This window comes from Oryctolagus cuniculus, chromosome 11 (assembly GCF_051225735.1).
Source record: "Oryctolagus cuniculus isolate XC-2025 breed Fujian yellow rabbit chromosome 11, ASM5122573v1, whole genome shotgun sequence".
Lineage (NCBI taxonomy): Eukaryota > Metazoa > Chordata > Mammalia > Lagomorpha > Leporidae > Oryctolagus > Oryctolagus cuniculus.
In genome coordinates this window covers 115,720,786-115,733,189 of record NC_142877.1, presented here as the reverse complement: position 1 = coordinate 115,733,189, position 12,404 = coordinate 115,720,786, and the positions used below count along the sequence as shown (strand labels likewise).

At 64.9% G+C, this 12,404-nt stretch overlaps 1 protein-coding gene and 4 non-coding genes across 5 annotated transcripts; all 5 read left to right on the top strand.

Moving 5' to 3' along the window:
* The first annotated feature begins 5,216 nt into the window (after positions 1–5,216).
* On the top strand, positions 5,217–9,372 carry RPL3 (ribosomal protein L3). The gene is made up of 10 exons (XM_002711388.6): positions 5,217–5,244; positions 5,817–6,009; positions 6,259–6,427; positions 6,764–6,899; positions 7,432–7,618; positions 7,821–7,981; positions 8,471–8,572; positions 8,797–8,892; positions 9,035–9,154; positions 9,283–9,372. Exons 1-10 carry the CDS (start codon positions 5,242–5,244, stop codon positions 9,325–9,327), a joined length of 1,212 nt encoding a protein of 403 aa, XP_002711434.1. The 5' UTR covers positions 5,217–5,241; the 3' UTR covers positions 9,328–9,372.
* LOC127491215 (small nucleolar RNA SNORD43) lies at positions 5,596–5,659 on the top strand. The gene has a single exon (XR_007919805.1). It is a non-coding gene; the product is annotated as a small nucleolar RNA SNORD43 (small nucleolar RNA).
* LOC127491250 (small nucleolar RNA U82P) lies at positions 6,713–6,763 on the top strand. The gene has a single exon (XR_007919836.3). It is a non-coding gene; the product is annotated as a small nucleolar RNA U82P (small nucleolar RNA).
* LOC127491245 (small nucleolar RNA U83B) lies at positions 7,658–7,749 on the top strand. Its single transcript, XR_007919831.2, has one exon. It is a non-coding gene; the product is annotated as a small nucleolar RNA U83B (small nucleolar RNA).
* LOC127491246 (small nucleolar RNA U83B) lies at positions 8,614–8,704 on the top strand. Its single transcript, XR_007919832.1, has one exon. It is a non-coding gene; the product is annotated as a small nucleolar RNA U83B (small nucleolar RNA).
* Positions 9,373–12,404: the final 3,032 nt, after the last annotated feature.

Genomic DNA, 12,404 nt, shown 5'->3' with positions numbered 1-12,404 from the left:
TGGTTCCCTCCCCAGTCACCAGGACAGGTAGGGGACAGAAAGTAGGAGCTGGGGACTCAATCCAGGCCTCTCACGCGGGTGGCCGGGCCTCAGCTACTTGAGCCATCGCCTCTGCCTCCCAGGGTGGGCAGCGGCAGAGAGCTGGAGTCAGGAGCCGGAGCCAGGCGTCGACCCGGGCACCGCGGTGTGGGACAGGGGCGTCCCAGCCAGTGTCCCAGCTGCTAGGCCCACCTAGTCTAGGATGCTGAGGCCGCCCACCCATGAATCGGCTGCGTCCCTCTGACCAGGGCTCTCCTTTGAGGAGAGTCTTCGTTAGGGTGGCTTCACAATTCTGCGGGTTCTGTGTCCCGGTCCCCCAGGGTCCCCTCATCTGTAGTCTGCAGAAAGGGAAAGCAGGCTGAAGAATGGACACTCAGGAGGGGCGGAGCTGAGACCAGATCGCCCAGCCCAGCCCCTCGCACGCGCACTGCTCCCGTCTCGGACCCCCCCCCCCATTTCCTGAACACCCCCCACCCCAGCCCAGTAAAGACTGCAGTGGATGGATCCATCGCCATCCGACCTCCAGGTGACAAAGCAAGACAGGGCACAGGGGACATACCGGAGGGCCGGCCCACACTTGGTCACTTTACTTTAAGATCTGCACGAAGAGAGACGCGGCATAGATATAGAGAAGAGCAATGAGGACGCAGGTGGCCTGGACCTGCTGCGCGAGGGTCTGCTGGGACGAGGCTCTGGACGCCATCTTGCTCGCCCGACGGCTCCGGAACCTGGTGCTCAGGGGTATGCCCGTGGCCCCGAAGCCGCCTCTTCCTTCGCCCTCGCTGGCGTCCGTGTCTTCAGCCACAAGGCACAAGCTGATGCAGGCCGGCGAGAGCTTCCTCAGGGCGGCGGGGTCAGGTCCCGGGAAGCGCTGGCTGAAAGGGACGCTGGTGGCTGGGAGGCTGGTGGTGACGGCAGCCAGGTCTCTGGAGGCCGCCCAGCGCTGCCTGGCCCACACGGCCCAGGTCATCTGTCCCCGGGCCGCCCAGAGTCTGTCCAGGCCGCGGACCAGCAGGGACACGGCCACCTGCCGCAGCACCGCCTGCAGCAGCAGCTGCAGGGCCTTGCTGTTCTCGTGGTGGAAGTCGACCAGGCTGTAGTAGGCCCACTGGGCCACGGAGACCAGGGCCAGGCCGGCCTCCCCGCGCAGGTGCCGCAGCAGCCGCAGGAGGCAGCGGCGGGCTCCGCGGAGCAGGGCGGCGAGCAGCTGGAGGCTCCAGGCCCGCGCCGTGGTCAGCGGCTGCCACAGGGCCCGCTGGAGGGGCAGCCACATGTCCGCGCAGAGCCGCCGGGCCAGGATGGGGACGAGCGCCCCGCCAGCCAGCGGGCTGCTGCGCCACAGGATGCAGAGGCCCAGCATGGAGAGGCAGTGCGAGGCCACGCTGGCGCCCTCCACTTGCAGCCCCAGCAGGGGCGCGTAGACGCTCACCAGGCCCAGGCTGCACAGGAACAGGGGCAGAAGCTGCCAGGCGCCCCGGCCCAGCCAGCCTCTGCTCTGCAGGGCTCCCCCCCAGCAGCCGGTGGTGGAGCCGGGCCGGGGGCCCTCATGTCCGGAACGCTCTGCGCCCAGGCTCCCGTCCCGGGGGCATAGGGCGGTATTCATGCCACAAGCCCATAGCAACTGGCCCTCTGCGCCCAGTGCCCTGCCATCTGGGCCAGGTGCTTTTGCAACAATCGCTGACAGCACAAACGATGAGGCTGTGAGGCTTTGTTGCTTAAGGGGGCAGGCTGGGCTTGGACAGGGTGCCAGGAGCTCCCGCGGCACCCCGCAATTCAGCAGGAAGTGGTCTCCCCACCCCCGAGCCCCGTGGGATCCCGCCCTGCGCCCGGGCTCCCCGTCTTTCAACACAACCTCAAGTTCAGGGCACCTGAAGGAAGTGACAAGGCCTCCACTGATTTCTGCGTATTCCCTGTGGGTCCTTTTCGTGTTTTATTTGAACAAATAATCTCTTACACCGAAAGCATGAAGCATTTAGATAGGAAAATGTTAGTAATCAATATTCCTCTGTACAAATGTACGCAGCCATCTATCCATACAGGCACAGGTAGCCGTGGAGATGTTTGCATTTGAATTCCACTGTTTATAAAAGATTTACTTATAGAAGGAACGGTCTGAAGGATAATAAGGGGTTTCTGTACACAAGGGACGCCTAGCACTTGCTGAAGTAGTGATTTTTTTTCCAGGTCTGAAGAAAGAACAGGTGCACGTAAATGGACCCTCAAGCATTGGAGGATGTCAGAAATGGAATTTTCAAATCAGACAGTCATTTTAGTCTTCCTAATAAAGCTGATTTCCTTTAAAAAATAAAAAGATTGACTTATTTATTTGAAAGAGTTACAGGGGCCGGCGCCATGGCAGTATAGCAGGTAACGCCGCCGCCTACAGTGCCGGCATCCCATAATGGCACCAGTTCGAGTCCTGACTGCTCCACTTCCAACCCAGCTCTCTGCAATGGCCTGGGAGGGCAGTAGAAGATGGCCCAAGTGCTTGGGCCCCTGCACCCACGTGGGAGACCTGGAAGAAGCTCCTGGCTCCTAGTTTCGGATCGGCCAATTAGGGAGTGAATCACGGATGGAAGACTCTCTCTCTCTTGCCAGGGGCTTCCGGATGACCCCTACCACGCCTTCCTGCACTGGCTCTGTCCCGTGTGTCCCGTGCGCCTCACAGGGCCCCGTACAGGAGCAGGCAGAGCACGCTCGGCACACGTTTGCCGAGGACAGGAACCAGAGCCCCTCCCTGGGCAGACAGGGAAGGGAGGCCGATGGCAATGACCGGGGAGCAACGCGCAAACCGGAAGCCCGGCAGGCTGTGGACGCTCGCCTGGGAACCAGCGATTCCCCTGAGGGACTCACGTGCTCAGATCTTCAGTGGCGTTGGTCGTTTCCTTTTTAACCATCAACATAATTTTTTTAAAGGTTATATTCAGTTATTTGAAAGACACAGTTACAGACACAGAGAGGTCTTCCACCTGCTGGTTCTCTCCCACATGGCTGCAATGGCTGGAGCTGTGCCAATCTGGGGCCAGGAGCCTCCTCTAGGTCTCCCACTGCTTTCCCAAGCCATAGCAGAGAGCAGCTGGGACTCAAACCAGTGCCCATACGGGGCCGGCGCTGCAGGAGAGTGGAAGCGGGGGGCAGGTGCTGTGGGCCGGTGGACGCTCGCACGCACCCCGTGTGGAAGAGCCTGGTTCGAGCCCTGGCTACTCTGCTTCTGCTCCAGCTTCCTGCTAAGGCACAGCTCAGGGGGCAGATGATGGCTCGAGTGCTTGGGTTCCTGCCCCGTAAGTGGGAGACCCAAATGGAGGTTTGGGGTCCTGGCTTTGGCCTGGCTCAACCACAGGATGGAAGATAGCTCTCTCCCTTTCAAATAAACTTTTTTTTTTTTTTAAATAAAGGAAATTGAAGTGAGATGCAGAGCTGAACTGACTTATTTGAGCCAGCTGACTGTCGGATTGACTGAAACTTGGCTATTAGTTACGTGAATGTGCACTGCTTTTTCCTTACAATTTATGTTATCTACTCGAAGGGCAGAGTTAGAGAAAGATCTTCTATCTGCTGGTTCACTCCCTCAGTGGCTGCTACAGCCAGGACAGGGCCAGGCCCATGCTGTGAGCCCAGAACTCCACCCAGGTCTCCCAGGGGGCGCAGGGACCCCAGCACGTGGCCCGTCCTCCACTGCTTTCCCAGGTGCATTACCAGGGAGCTGGATCGGAAGTGGAGCAGCCAGGACGAGAACCGGCGCCCACATGGGATGCTGGTGCCACAGGCAAGCGGCTTACCCCGCTGTGCCGCGCCCCGGCCCCTCTGTTCTAAGCTAGAGTGACTCCATCTGGCTGGGCTGACGGCCCAGTGCCCTACACACTGTGCTTAGCGCTCCCCTCCGTACCGGGGTCCCCGGCAGAGCGGGCCCTCAGAGAGAATTTCCGGAGGGAGCGGCTCAGGGGCCCAAGCTCCGTCTGCAACGAGGGGGTCATGGGACCCCAAGTCTGCAGCTGTGTGAACCCCACCCTGGTCAGATGGGCTTCAGCTCCGCCCTCACTGCCCCTGCTGTCCTGTGATCGCCCTCCTGGCCGGAAGCTTATTAATATTATTTTTTCTGTAAACAAGAGGACGATGCAGGTCTACCCCGTTGTCTGCAACAGTGAAATTAAAAATTTTTTTTTTCTTGGGAGGGACCCGAGCTCTGAACGGAGGCACAGCCGTTTCGAGTTGGTGCTCCTCGGCCACATCTCCACTCTGTGCTTCAGTTCCCGCTGACACACGGAACATTCCAGAAGGTCACCATAATCGTGGCATGCTTGTGTTGGAAGGGCTGTACTGTCGTCACCGCTTACTGGATTCTCACCCCGTCAGAGGGTGCCTACGGGAACACGAGCACTTAGGGTGCAGGTCCACTGGGGCCCGAGCCGCATCCGTGGCAGGCCAGGAAGGGGGGACCACGGTGCACCCTTCCTTATGGAAAGGGGCCGGGGAGGGTGCCGCCCTGAAGGCGGATTTTGAAACGCATCTGGGGTGCAGGCCCGCCAGGATGGGGTGAGGACTGTTAGCAGCAGGTGCAAAGGCCACGGCGGTGGACACTGGCCTGGGCGCCGGCCAGGGAGGCAGGGACGCAGCGCGGGGCCCGCCCGGCGACCTGGGCTCCCAGGAGCCCAGGGCTGGACGCAGGCTCGCCGCCGAGGCCCTCGGCACGAAGCGGGGGCCGCCACGGGGCGAGCGCCGAAAGGAAGCGGGCTACAGGCAAGGCGCAAGCTCGGGCCAGTCCCTCCGACGCAGACCTCTGCCCAGCTCACTGCGCCTGCCGACCCAGCGCGCCGCCGGAAATGGGCTGCCCTGGGCGGGCTGCGGCGCACCGCTGCTCCAGACGTTCGTCCGCGCCCCAGGAACGCAGCGGCGCCGCCATTTTTCGTCATCATTAAGTTTGACTTCTGTCGAACACCGTAGATTCGCTCCAAGCCCTGAATCCGCGTCCGTGTGGCGTCTCAACTAAGTTTGAGCCCAATCACTTGCCATAGCGTCCCTGATGCGGGTGTCCGCCCCTAGTAAAACGAACGAGCATGCGTGGAAATGGCACCCGAGGGCGCCCTCTGACCCGACGTCCGCCGCGGGCGCGCGCCCGTACGCCGGAAGAGGCGGGGCCAAGAATGACTTTATATATCGCGCTCCGCCGGGCCGCAGCCCTCTACCGGCTGGATAGGCGGCACGATGGTACGTGGCGTCTTGGGTGCTTTCTCTCTGTTGCCGATTCCGGCGTGGCCTCATCCGCCGGTCATCGTCGGCATCCTCGCTTGGCCTGAACCGGGAGCCACCCCTGGGAACACGGGGGACACAGTGGCGTCGGCGGTCAGGCTTATTTCTTAGCGTGCGGCGGACTGGTCAGCCGCTGGGCGGCCGGGCGGGAGGAGGCCCGGGAGCCGGGCGCTCGCTGTGAGGGCGGCCCTGTCGGGGGCTCGGCACCGCGTCCGGGAGACCGCGGGGGCAGGCGCGGGGCGCTGCGCCGGCGCCGTGGAGGGGAGTCGGGGCGAGGACCGATCGGGCGGGGGTGTGAGGTCCCGGAGCCGCAGGTGATGAACTCACTGACGGGCGGACAGAGTCCTTGTGCTGATCGTCAGGTTCTGATGGGGCTCTGGGGGGGCCGGGCGGCACGTGCGCGAGTGGGTGGGGGCGTCCCGGGGCCGTGCGGAGCTGCGCGGCCGAGCTGGCCTGCTGCAATGGGCTCCGAGCGCGAGGACGAGCGTCCGACTCCCCGGGGCTGGGCGCTGACGGGGTGCCGTCTGCAGTCGCACAGGAAGTTCTCGGCGCCCAGGCACGGGTCCCTGGGCTTCCTGCCCCGGAAGCGCAGCAGCCGGCACCGCGGCAAGGTGAAGAGCTTCCCCAAGGACGACCCGAGCAAGCCCGTGCACCTCACCGCCTTCCTGGGCTACAAGGCCGGCATGACGCACATCGTGCGGGAGGTGGACCGGCCGGGCTCCAGTGCGTGCGGGGCCGGGGGCGGGAGAGGGCCGCGGGCTCGCAAGGTCTGTGGGGGCAGCGGCTGGCCTGGGGTCTCCCTGCAAAGCCGCGTGGTGGGAGGCGCGCCCCGGGCGCGGAGCCGTGGGGTCTCCTTAAGCGCTTGCCAGCTGCTCCGGGCGGTGTCGTCCCGCCGCGGGGGCAGGCTGCAGGCGGCACCGGGGCCCTGCCTGAGCCGGCTGCCCGCCTCAGCCTCCGCTCTCTGAACTTCAGAGGTGAACAAGAAGGAAGTGGTGGAGGCCGTGACCATCGTGGAGACCCCGCCCATGGTGGTCGTGGGCATCGTGGGCTACGTGGAGACCCCGCGGGGCCTCCGCACCTTCAAGACGGTGTTCGCCGAGCACATCAGTGACGAGTGCAAGAGGCGCTTCTACAAGAACTGGTGAGGCCGGGCCGCAGGCCGGAGCCTCGGGCGGGGGCGGGGCTGACACGGTCTGCTCCTCCTAGGGGTGGGGGGCTCCCTGAGCACGGCCCCTGCCCCCGGGGAGGGCGCCCGGGGCCTCCCCCACAACCGGGGAGGGCCGTGCGCACGTGCAGCATTAACCTTGTGGCCTCCGCTCAGCTCCGCTCGGCTCTGTCCGATGAGCTCCATCCAGGCTCCGCTTGCCGCTGCAAAGCCGGCAATGAGCCGCCCGCCACAGGCACCGCGGGCCTCCCGCCCCCACGGCGGGTGATGAAGGCCTGGCGCGGACCCCCCCCCCCCGCTCTGCCCCTGAAGGCACAAGTCGAAGAAGAAGGCCTTCACCAAGTACTGCAAGAAGTGGCAGGACGACGCGGGCAAGCGGCAGCTGGACAAGGACTTCAGCAGCATGAAGAAGTACTGCCAGGTCATCCGCGTGCTGGCGCACACGCAGGTGAGCCCGCGGCCGGCAGGGGGCGCCACGCGGCCCCAGAGCTGCCTGAGGCGGCGTTCCCAAGCTCCCCTCGCTGGTTCCGTCCCTGGGCGGCCACAGCAGCTGGCCAGGCGTTCTTCCCAAGTGGGTGCAGGCGCCGTGGACTTGGCCGTCTTCAGCTGGCCTGTTAGCGGGGAGCAGAGATGGGACCGTCCACATGAGATGCCAGCTTCACTGGAGGGGGGCTCCAGCCACAGGCAGCTGCCGCCCTTTGACCCTGACTGCTCCGATCCAGATGAGCACGGGGTTTGGGTAGAGCAGGCGGGGCTGTGGTCTAGTGCAGGGTCTGCCGTGTGCCGGCAGCTGCAGCCCCACCCCACAGGGACAGGGACACTGGGTCGCCTGTGGTGCTGTTGGCGGAAGCGAGGTTCCACACTCTGAGGCTCGCTCTCGTAGCCCGGCATTGTCCCTGGGGTCAGACGGCGCCCAGCCTCAGTTCTGCGCGGTCGGAGCGGCGCCGAGGGGGCCTGGGCTGAGCCGCGTCTCCTCCTAGATGCGCCTGCTGCCGCTGCGGCAGAAGAAGGCGCACCTGATGGAGATCCAGGTGAACGGCGGCACCGTGGCCGAGAAGCTGGACTGGGCCCGGGAGCGCCTGGAGCAGCAGGTCCCGGTGAGCCAGGTGTTCGGCCAGGACGAGATGATCGACGTCATCGGCGTGACCAAGGGCAAGGGCTACAAAGGTGAGCGCAGGCGGCCCTGCGGACCCGCCCTCGGCGCCGGCTGTTCAGGGATGAGGCACGGAATGAGCGCTGGCCCAGCGCCCGAATCGCCCTGTGGAACCATTCCCTGTTGCCTTCCTTCTGAGAACAGTGGGGCGGCTTGGGGGCGGGGCGGCGTGCAGGGGCCACCTGAGTGAACTCTGGTCACGCACGTGTCCTCCAGGGGTCACCAGCCGCTGGCACACCAAGAAGCTGCCCCGCAAGACGCACCGAGGGCTGCGCAAGGTGGCCTGCATCGGCGCATGGCACCCGGCGCGTGTGGCCTTCTCTGTGGCACGGGCTGGGCAGAAAGGCTACCACCACCGCACGGAGATCAACAAGAAGGTGAGGTGCTGGCGTGGCCCCGGGGGCGGTGCAGGGTTGGGTGCAGGCTGTGATCTCCCAAGGGGCCGACAGTTGGCTTTGCCGGTTGGGGTGGCTGTAAGGCGCATTCACGTGCCCTTGTCTGGGGGTGCAGCATTGAAGAGATTACCCATCCTGGTTCACAAGCGGCCTCTGGCCAGGGCCGGGCTGGGCTGACGCCAGGAGCGTCTTCGGGTCTCCCCACACAGGTGCCCAGTGAGTGGCTCCAGCGCTTGGGCCACCGTCCACTGCCTTTCTGGCCGCTGGGAGACATTAGCAAGAAGCTGGGTCAAACGGAAACTGGCGCCCGTAGGGGATGCTTTACCTGCTGCACCTGCCCCTGTGCTGCGCCAGCCCATGTGTAGCGGGTTTCATTGAGGCCCTAGAAGTCCAGTGCAGGCCGGCCCTAGGCTTGTGGGCGGGTCTTGCTGCCCCGCCCCTCCCCGCATTCACTCTGTTCCTCCCACTCAGATCTACAAGATCGGCCAGGGCTACCTGATCAAGGACGGCAAGCTGATCAAGAACAACGCCTCCACCGACTACGACCTGTCAGACAAGAGCATCAACCCCCTGGTGAGCGCGCACGGCCCCGCATGGCCCCGCATGGCCCCGCCGCGCTTCCGTGATGAGGCCTGGAATGAGCACCGCGTGGGTGCCTGAATCCCGCTGTGGAACTATTCCTGTTGCCTTCCTTCTGAGAAGAGCGGCGGGGACTGCCCCCATGTCCCCCATGCCCCCATGTCCCCCATGCCCCCTGTGCCCCCCGCGGTGCCTGCTGACCACGCCCTTGTTTGCAGGGTGGCTTCGTGCACTATGGGGAAGTGACCAACGACTTCGTCATGCTGAAAGGCTGCGTGGTGGGCACCAAGAAGCGGGTGCTGACCCTGCGCAAGGTCAGTTACACAGGGGAGCTGCCCTGGGCGGCAGAGGGCCAGGTCCCCTGACTGCGGCCTCAGGCTGCAGCTGCGCCCATGCTGGCTGGGGAGGGTCCCTGGTACTGGTCAGCGGGGTCAGAAACCCTGGCTTCGCCTGCAGTCCCTGCTGGTGCAGACCAAGCGGCGCGCCCTGGAGAAGATCGACCTCAAGTTCATTGACACCACCTCCAAGTTCGGCCACGGCCGCTTCCAGACGGTGGAGGAGAAGAAGGCGTTCATGGTGAGCTCCTGCCTCTGCCCGCTGCCAGGGCTGGGGGCCACACCCCCAGCTGCTCCTCCCTTCTGCGGTGGGGAGGCTCCCCTGCCTGTGGCCGCCTCTAACTCCTATCCCCCTCTCTCTCCCCGCAGGGACCACTTAAGAAGGACAGGATTGCAAAGGAGGAGGGGGCCTGAAGGGGCTTGGAGTGTGCTGCATTGCAATAAAGTGACTTTCCAGGACGCCTGCGGTGCCTGCAGGGGGCGGGCAGAGGAGCTCCCAGGGGGCCAGCGGGGCCACACCGCCCTGGAGGGCACAGCAAAGGGGCCTCACATTGCCATTCCTGGGCTGTGTACAGAGGGTGGTGGAGCTTGGTCCACACAGGGCCGCCTCCAGCTCAGACTTGTTAGCTTCGCTCCCTGCCAGGGCAGTGCTGCACTGAGTCACCCCAGGTCCGCCACCGGGGACAGGGACTGCGGGGTGGCAGCAGCTGAGCGTGGGCTCAGTCACGTCTGGAGTGTTCCTGCAAGGGTCAGAGTCCATGTCTCCGGCTGTGCCCTGCTGGCTTCCACACAGCACCGGAACAGCACCAGCGCAGGCGCAGCCCGTGGGCCCCCAGGCATGCTGCGGTGTCAGGACCCCTAGCAGTGCCTGAGGAGACAGCTGGGGGGGGGGTCCTAGGGGCTGGGAGGAGGGCTTTGTGCTGCCTGCATCCTGGTGGGGAGCATTCAAGGCTGTGGCCGCCAGGGGGCGACAGCGGCACCTGGCTGTGCTGTGTGGGTGGAGTCTCCCGCAGTCCTGGGCAGGGGTGGGGGCAGCAGGCTCTTAGCCCATGCAGCTTTTTCATGTTGGTGGATCTAATGAGTCCGCCCAGCCCAGGGGGAGAGCCTGGCTTCCTGTCCAAGGCTCTACCTGTGTGACAGGGCGTGGGGTTCAGATGAGGCCCAGCTGGGGCCTCCCCCTCAGGGCAGCCCCGGGAGGGGAGTGGGCCCCTGGCCATCAATCATCCCCACTCCGGAACCTGCCTTGTCCTGGCTAGAGCCTTGAGCCCATTCTGGATCTGTCTGGAGCCCAGGACCTCAGCCACCCCACCATGGTTGTAGGTTCCAGGTTGGGGGGGGGTGCCTGGTTGCTGCAGCCCTGATTGGCCCCCCACACCCGGGACCAGCTGCAGCCTCCCTGTGCCTCCACGTGTTGGCTCAGTGCTCCTGTTTGTGACCCTCTAGGGAAAACCTAGGCAAAGGCCCTGGGGTTGGAGGTGGGCATCTGGCCTCAGCTGCTCAGGGAGGGGTTCCATGAACTTGGCCTGCAGGACAGCCCCCACCCCCCAGCCTGGCAGGCAGTGGGTATTGTGCTGGACCTGTGCCTTGTCAAGCCCCTCCCCCCCAAGTCCTGCTGTGCCAGCCCGGTGCCCAAGTAGAGCGTGCCTGCTGGGGGTTTCTGAGCAAGTGGGGACGGAGCTGGTGGCAGGCGCCACTGTTTCCTTAAAAGGACCGACAGCAGTACGCTCACCTGGCAGGTGCTGGGGCAGACCACCACGCATGGGCTTGGGCTCCTAGCTTGGGGCAGGCCCCGTCCAGAGTCTCCCTGTGTGCGCAGGCCTGTGCTGCGTGGCCTCCCCTCTGCTCTCGGCCCCTGCCCTGTCCCCCCCCCAGCCTGCCCTCCAGCACAGGCCCTTCCTGGCTGGCCCAGTGGACAGGGAGGCAGGGCCGGGAGGTTTGTGTGAGCGCAGCAAGCGTGGACTCCATGTCTGGTATGAAAATAATTTCACCTGTTAATTTCACTTGAAAGGCAGAGTGTCTTCCACATGCTGATTCACGCCCCTGTTGGCCTTAGCGCCTGGAGCTGTGCCGATCCGGAGCTTCCAGGTCTCCCACTTGGGTGCAGGGCCCCAAGCACTTGGGCCATCCTCCACTGCTTTCCCAGGCCACAGCAGAGAGCTGGATCGGAGTGGAGCGGCCCTGGGCTTTCACGGCTTCTCCCCGAGGCGGTGCCACTGCTGCTGGTGGCAGCGCTCGGCCTGGCTGATGTTCGGGCTCTTATTGCAGCTGCCCTGGGAGGCAGCAGCCGGGGCTCAAGTGCTTGGGCCCCTGCACCCTGGCTGTGGGCTTTCGGGGAGTGAACCAGCAAAGGGAAGCAGGTGTAAGGGGGTGGCCGGTGAGGCTGGGGAGAGAACCCCATCTGGCTCAAGGGAGGAGCAGGGAGCTGTGTGTGTGAGCCTGTTAACGCCAGCAGGCCTCCAGCCCACAGATGGAGCTGCTCGGCGGGCACCTTGGTGGCGGACCCCGCGCGCTGGGCCGGGGGTGGCTAAGGGGCCCCTCAGCTGGTGGCGGAGCAGGAATCTGAATCCAGGCTCCGCACCTGTGGGCAGCCCCGCCCCACCCCCATCCCGTTCCTCTGGCTGCCCTGACGAGGGGGCGGGGGGGTGCTCTGGGTGAGGACAAGTGGGCACTGTACCCTCTCCCAGGCTCACCCAGTGGCCCCTCTTCCTGCGGGGATGGGCTGCAGGGGTGCACCCAGCCCCTCACCCCCCAGCCTCTGGCTCCCGGGGCCCCTCTGCTGGGGACAAGGGCCGGCTTGCCCGCTTCCCCCCTCCTCGCTGGCACCACCGTGGCCCCAGTGGCTGCACCTGGCTGGTCCTCAGAGCCAGCGCTGGTCACCATGGCAATGGGTGATGAAGACTTGGCACACCTGGCTGCCTTGTCCCCCGTATGCACAGACAGCCTCGGCCTCTGCCCATCCCCATCCACCCACAAAGCCGTCTCTGGCGGTGGAAACGGGCTGGAGCCACAGCTCAGGGCCTTTCTTCCTGGGGAGCTGGCTGCTAAGCCCCCCACCCCAGGTTCAGCACTGGTGAGACGGGTTGAGCCACCGCCTGCAGCCGCTGGTATCCCATAAGGGCACCTGTTCGAGTTCACTCCTGTCCCGCACTTTGCTGTGGCCTGGGAAAGCAGTGGAAGATGGCTCAGATGCTCGGCCCCTGCACCTGCGTGGGAGATGCGGGTAAAGTTCCCGGCTCCTGGCTTCTGCCCGGCCCAGCCCCAGCCTTGCCGCCATTTATGGAGCGAACCAGCGGCTGGAAGGCCCCCTCTCAATGCTCCACAGCACCAAGCCAGCCACGGCGGTAAAACAGCAGGCGCCAGAGCTCCGCCGGGCCCCCATGGGGGAAGCGCCCTGTGCTGAGCCAAAGGAGAAATCGGGGGGGGGGGGGAGGCTGGGCAGGCCTGGGCTCACTGGGATGTGGCCTTGGCAAGGGCTACCTGGGCCTGTCTCC

Coding starts and splice junctions, on each gene's coding strand:
- RPL3 (XM_002711388.6), top strand. Junction 6,428..6,763: donor AGGCGCTTCTACAAGAACTG/GTGAGGCCGGGC, acceptor CTGCCCCTGAAG/GCACAAGTCGAAGAAGAAGG. Junction 7,982..8,470: donor GCACGGAGATCAACAAGAAG/GTGAGGTGCTGG, acceptor CCTCCCACTCAG/ATCTACAAGATCGGCCAGGG.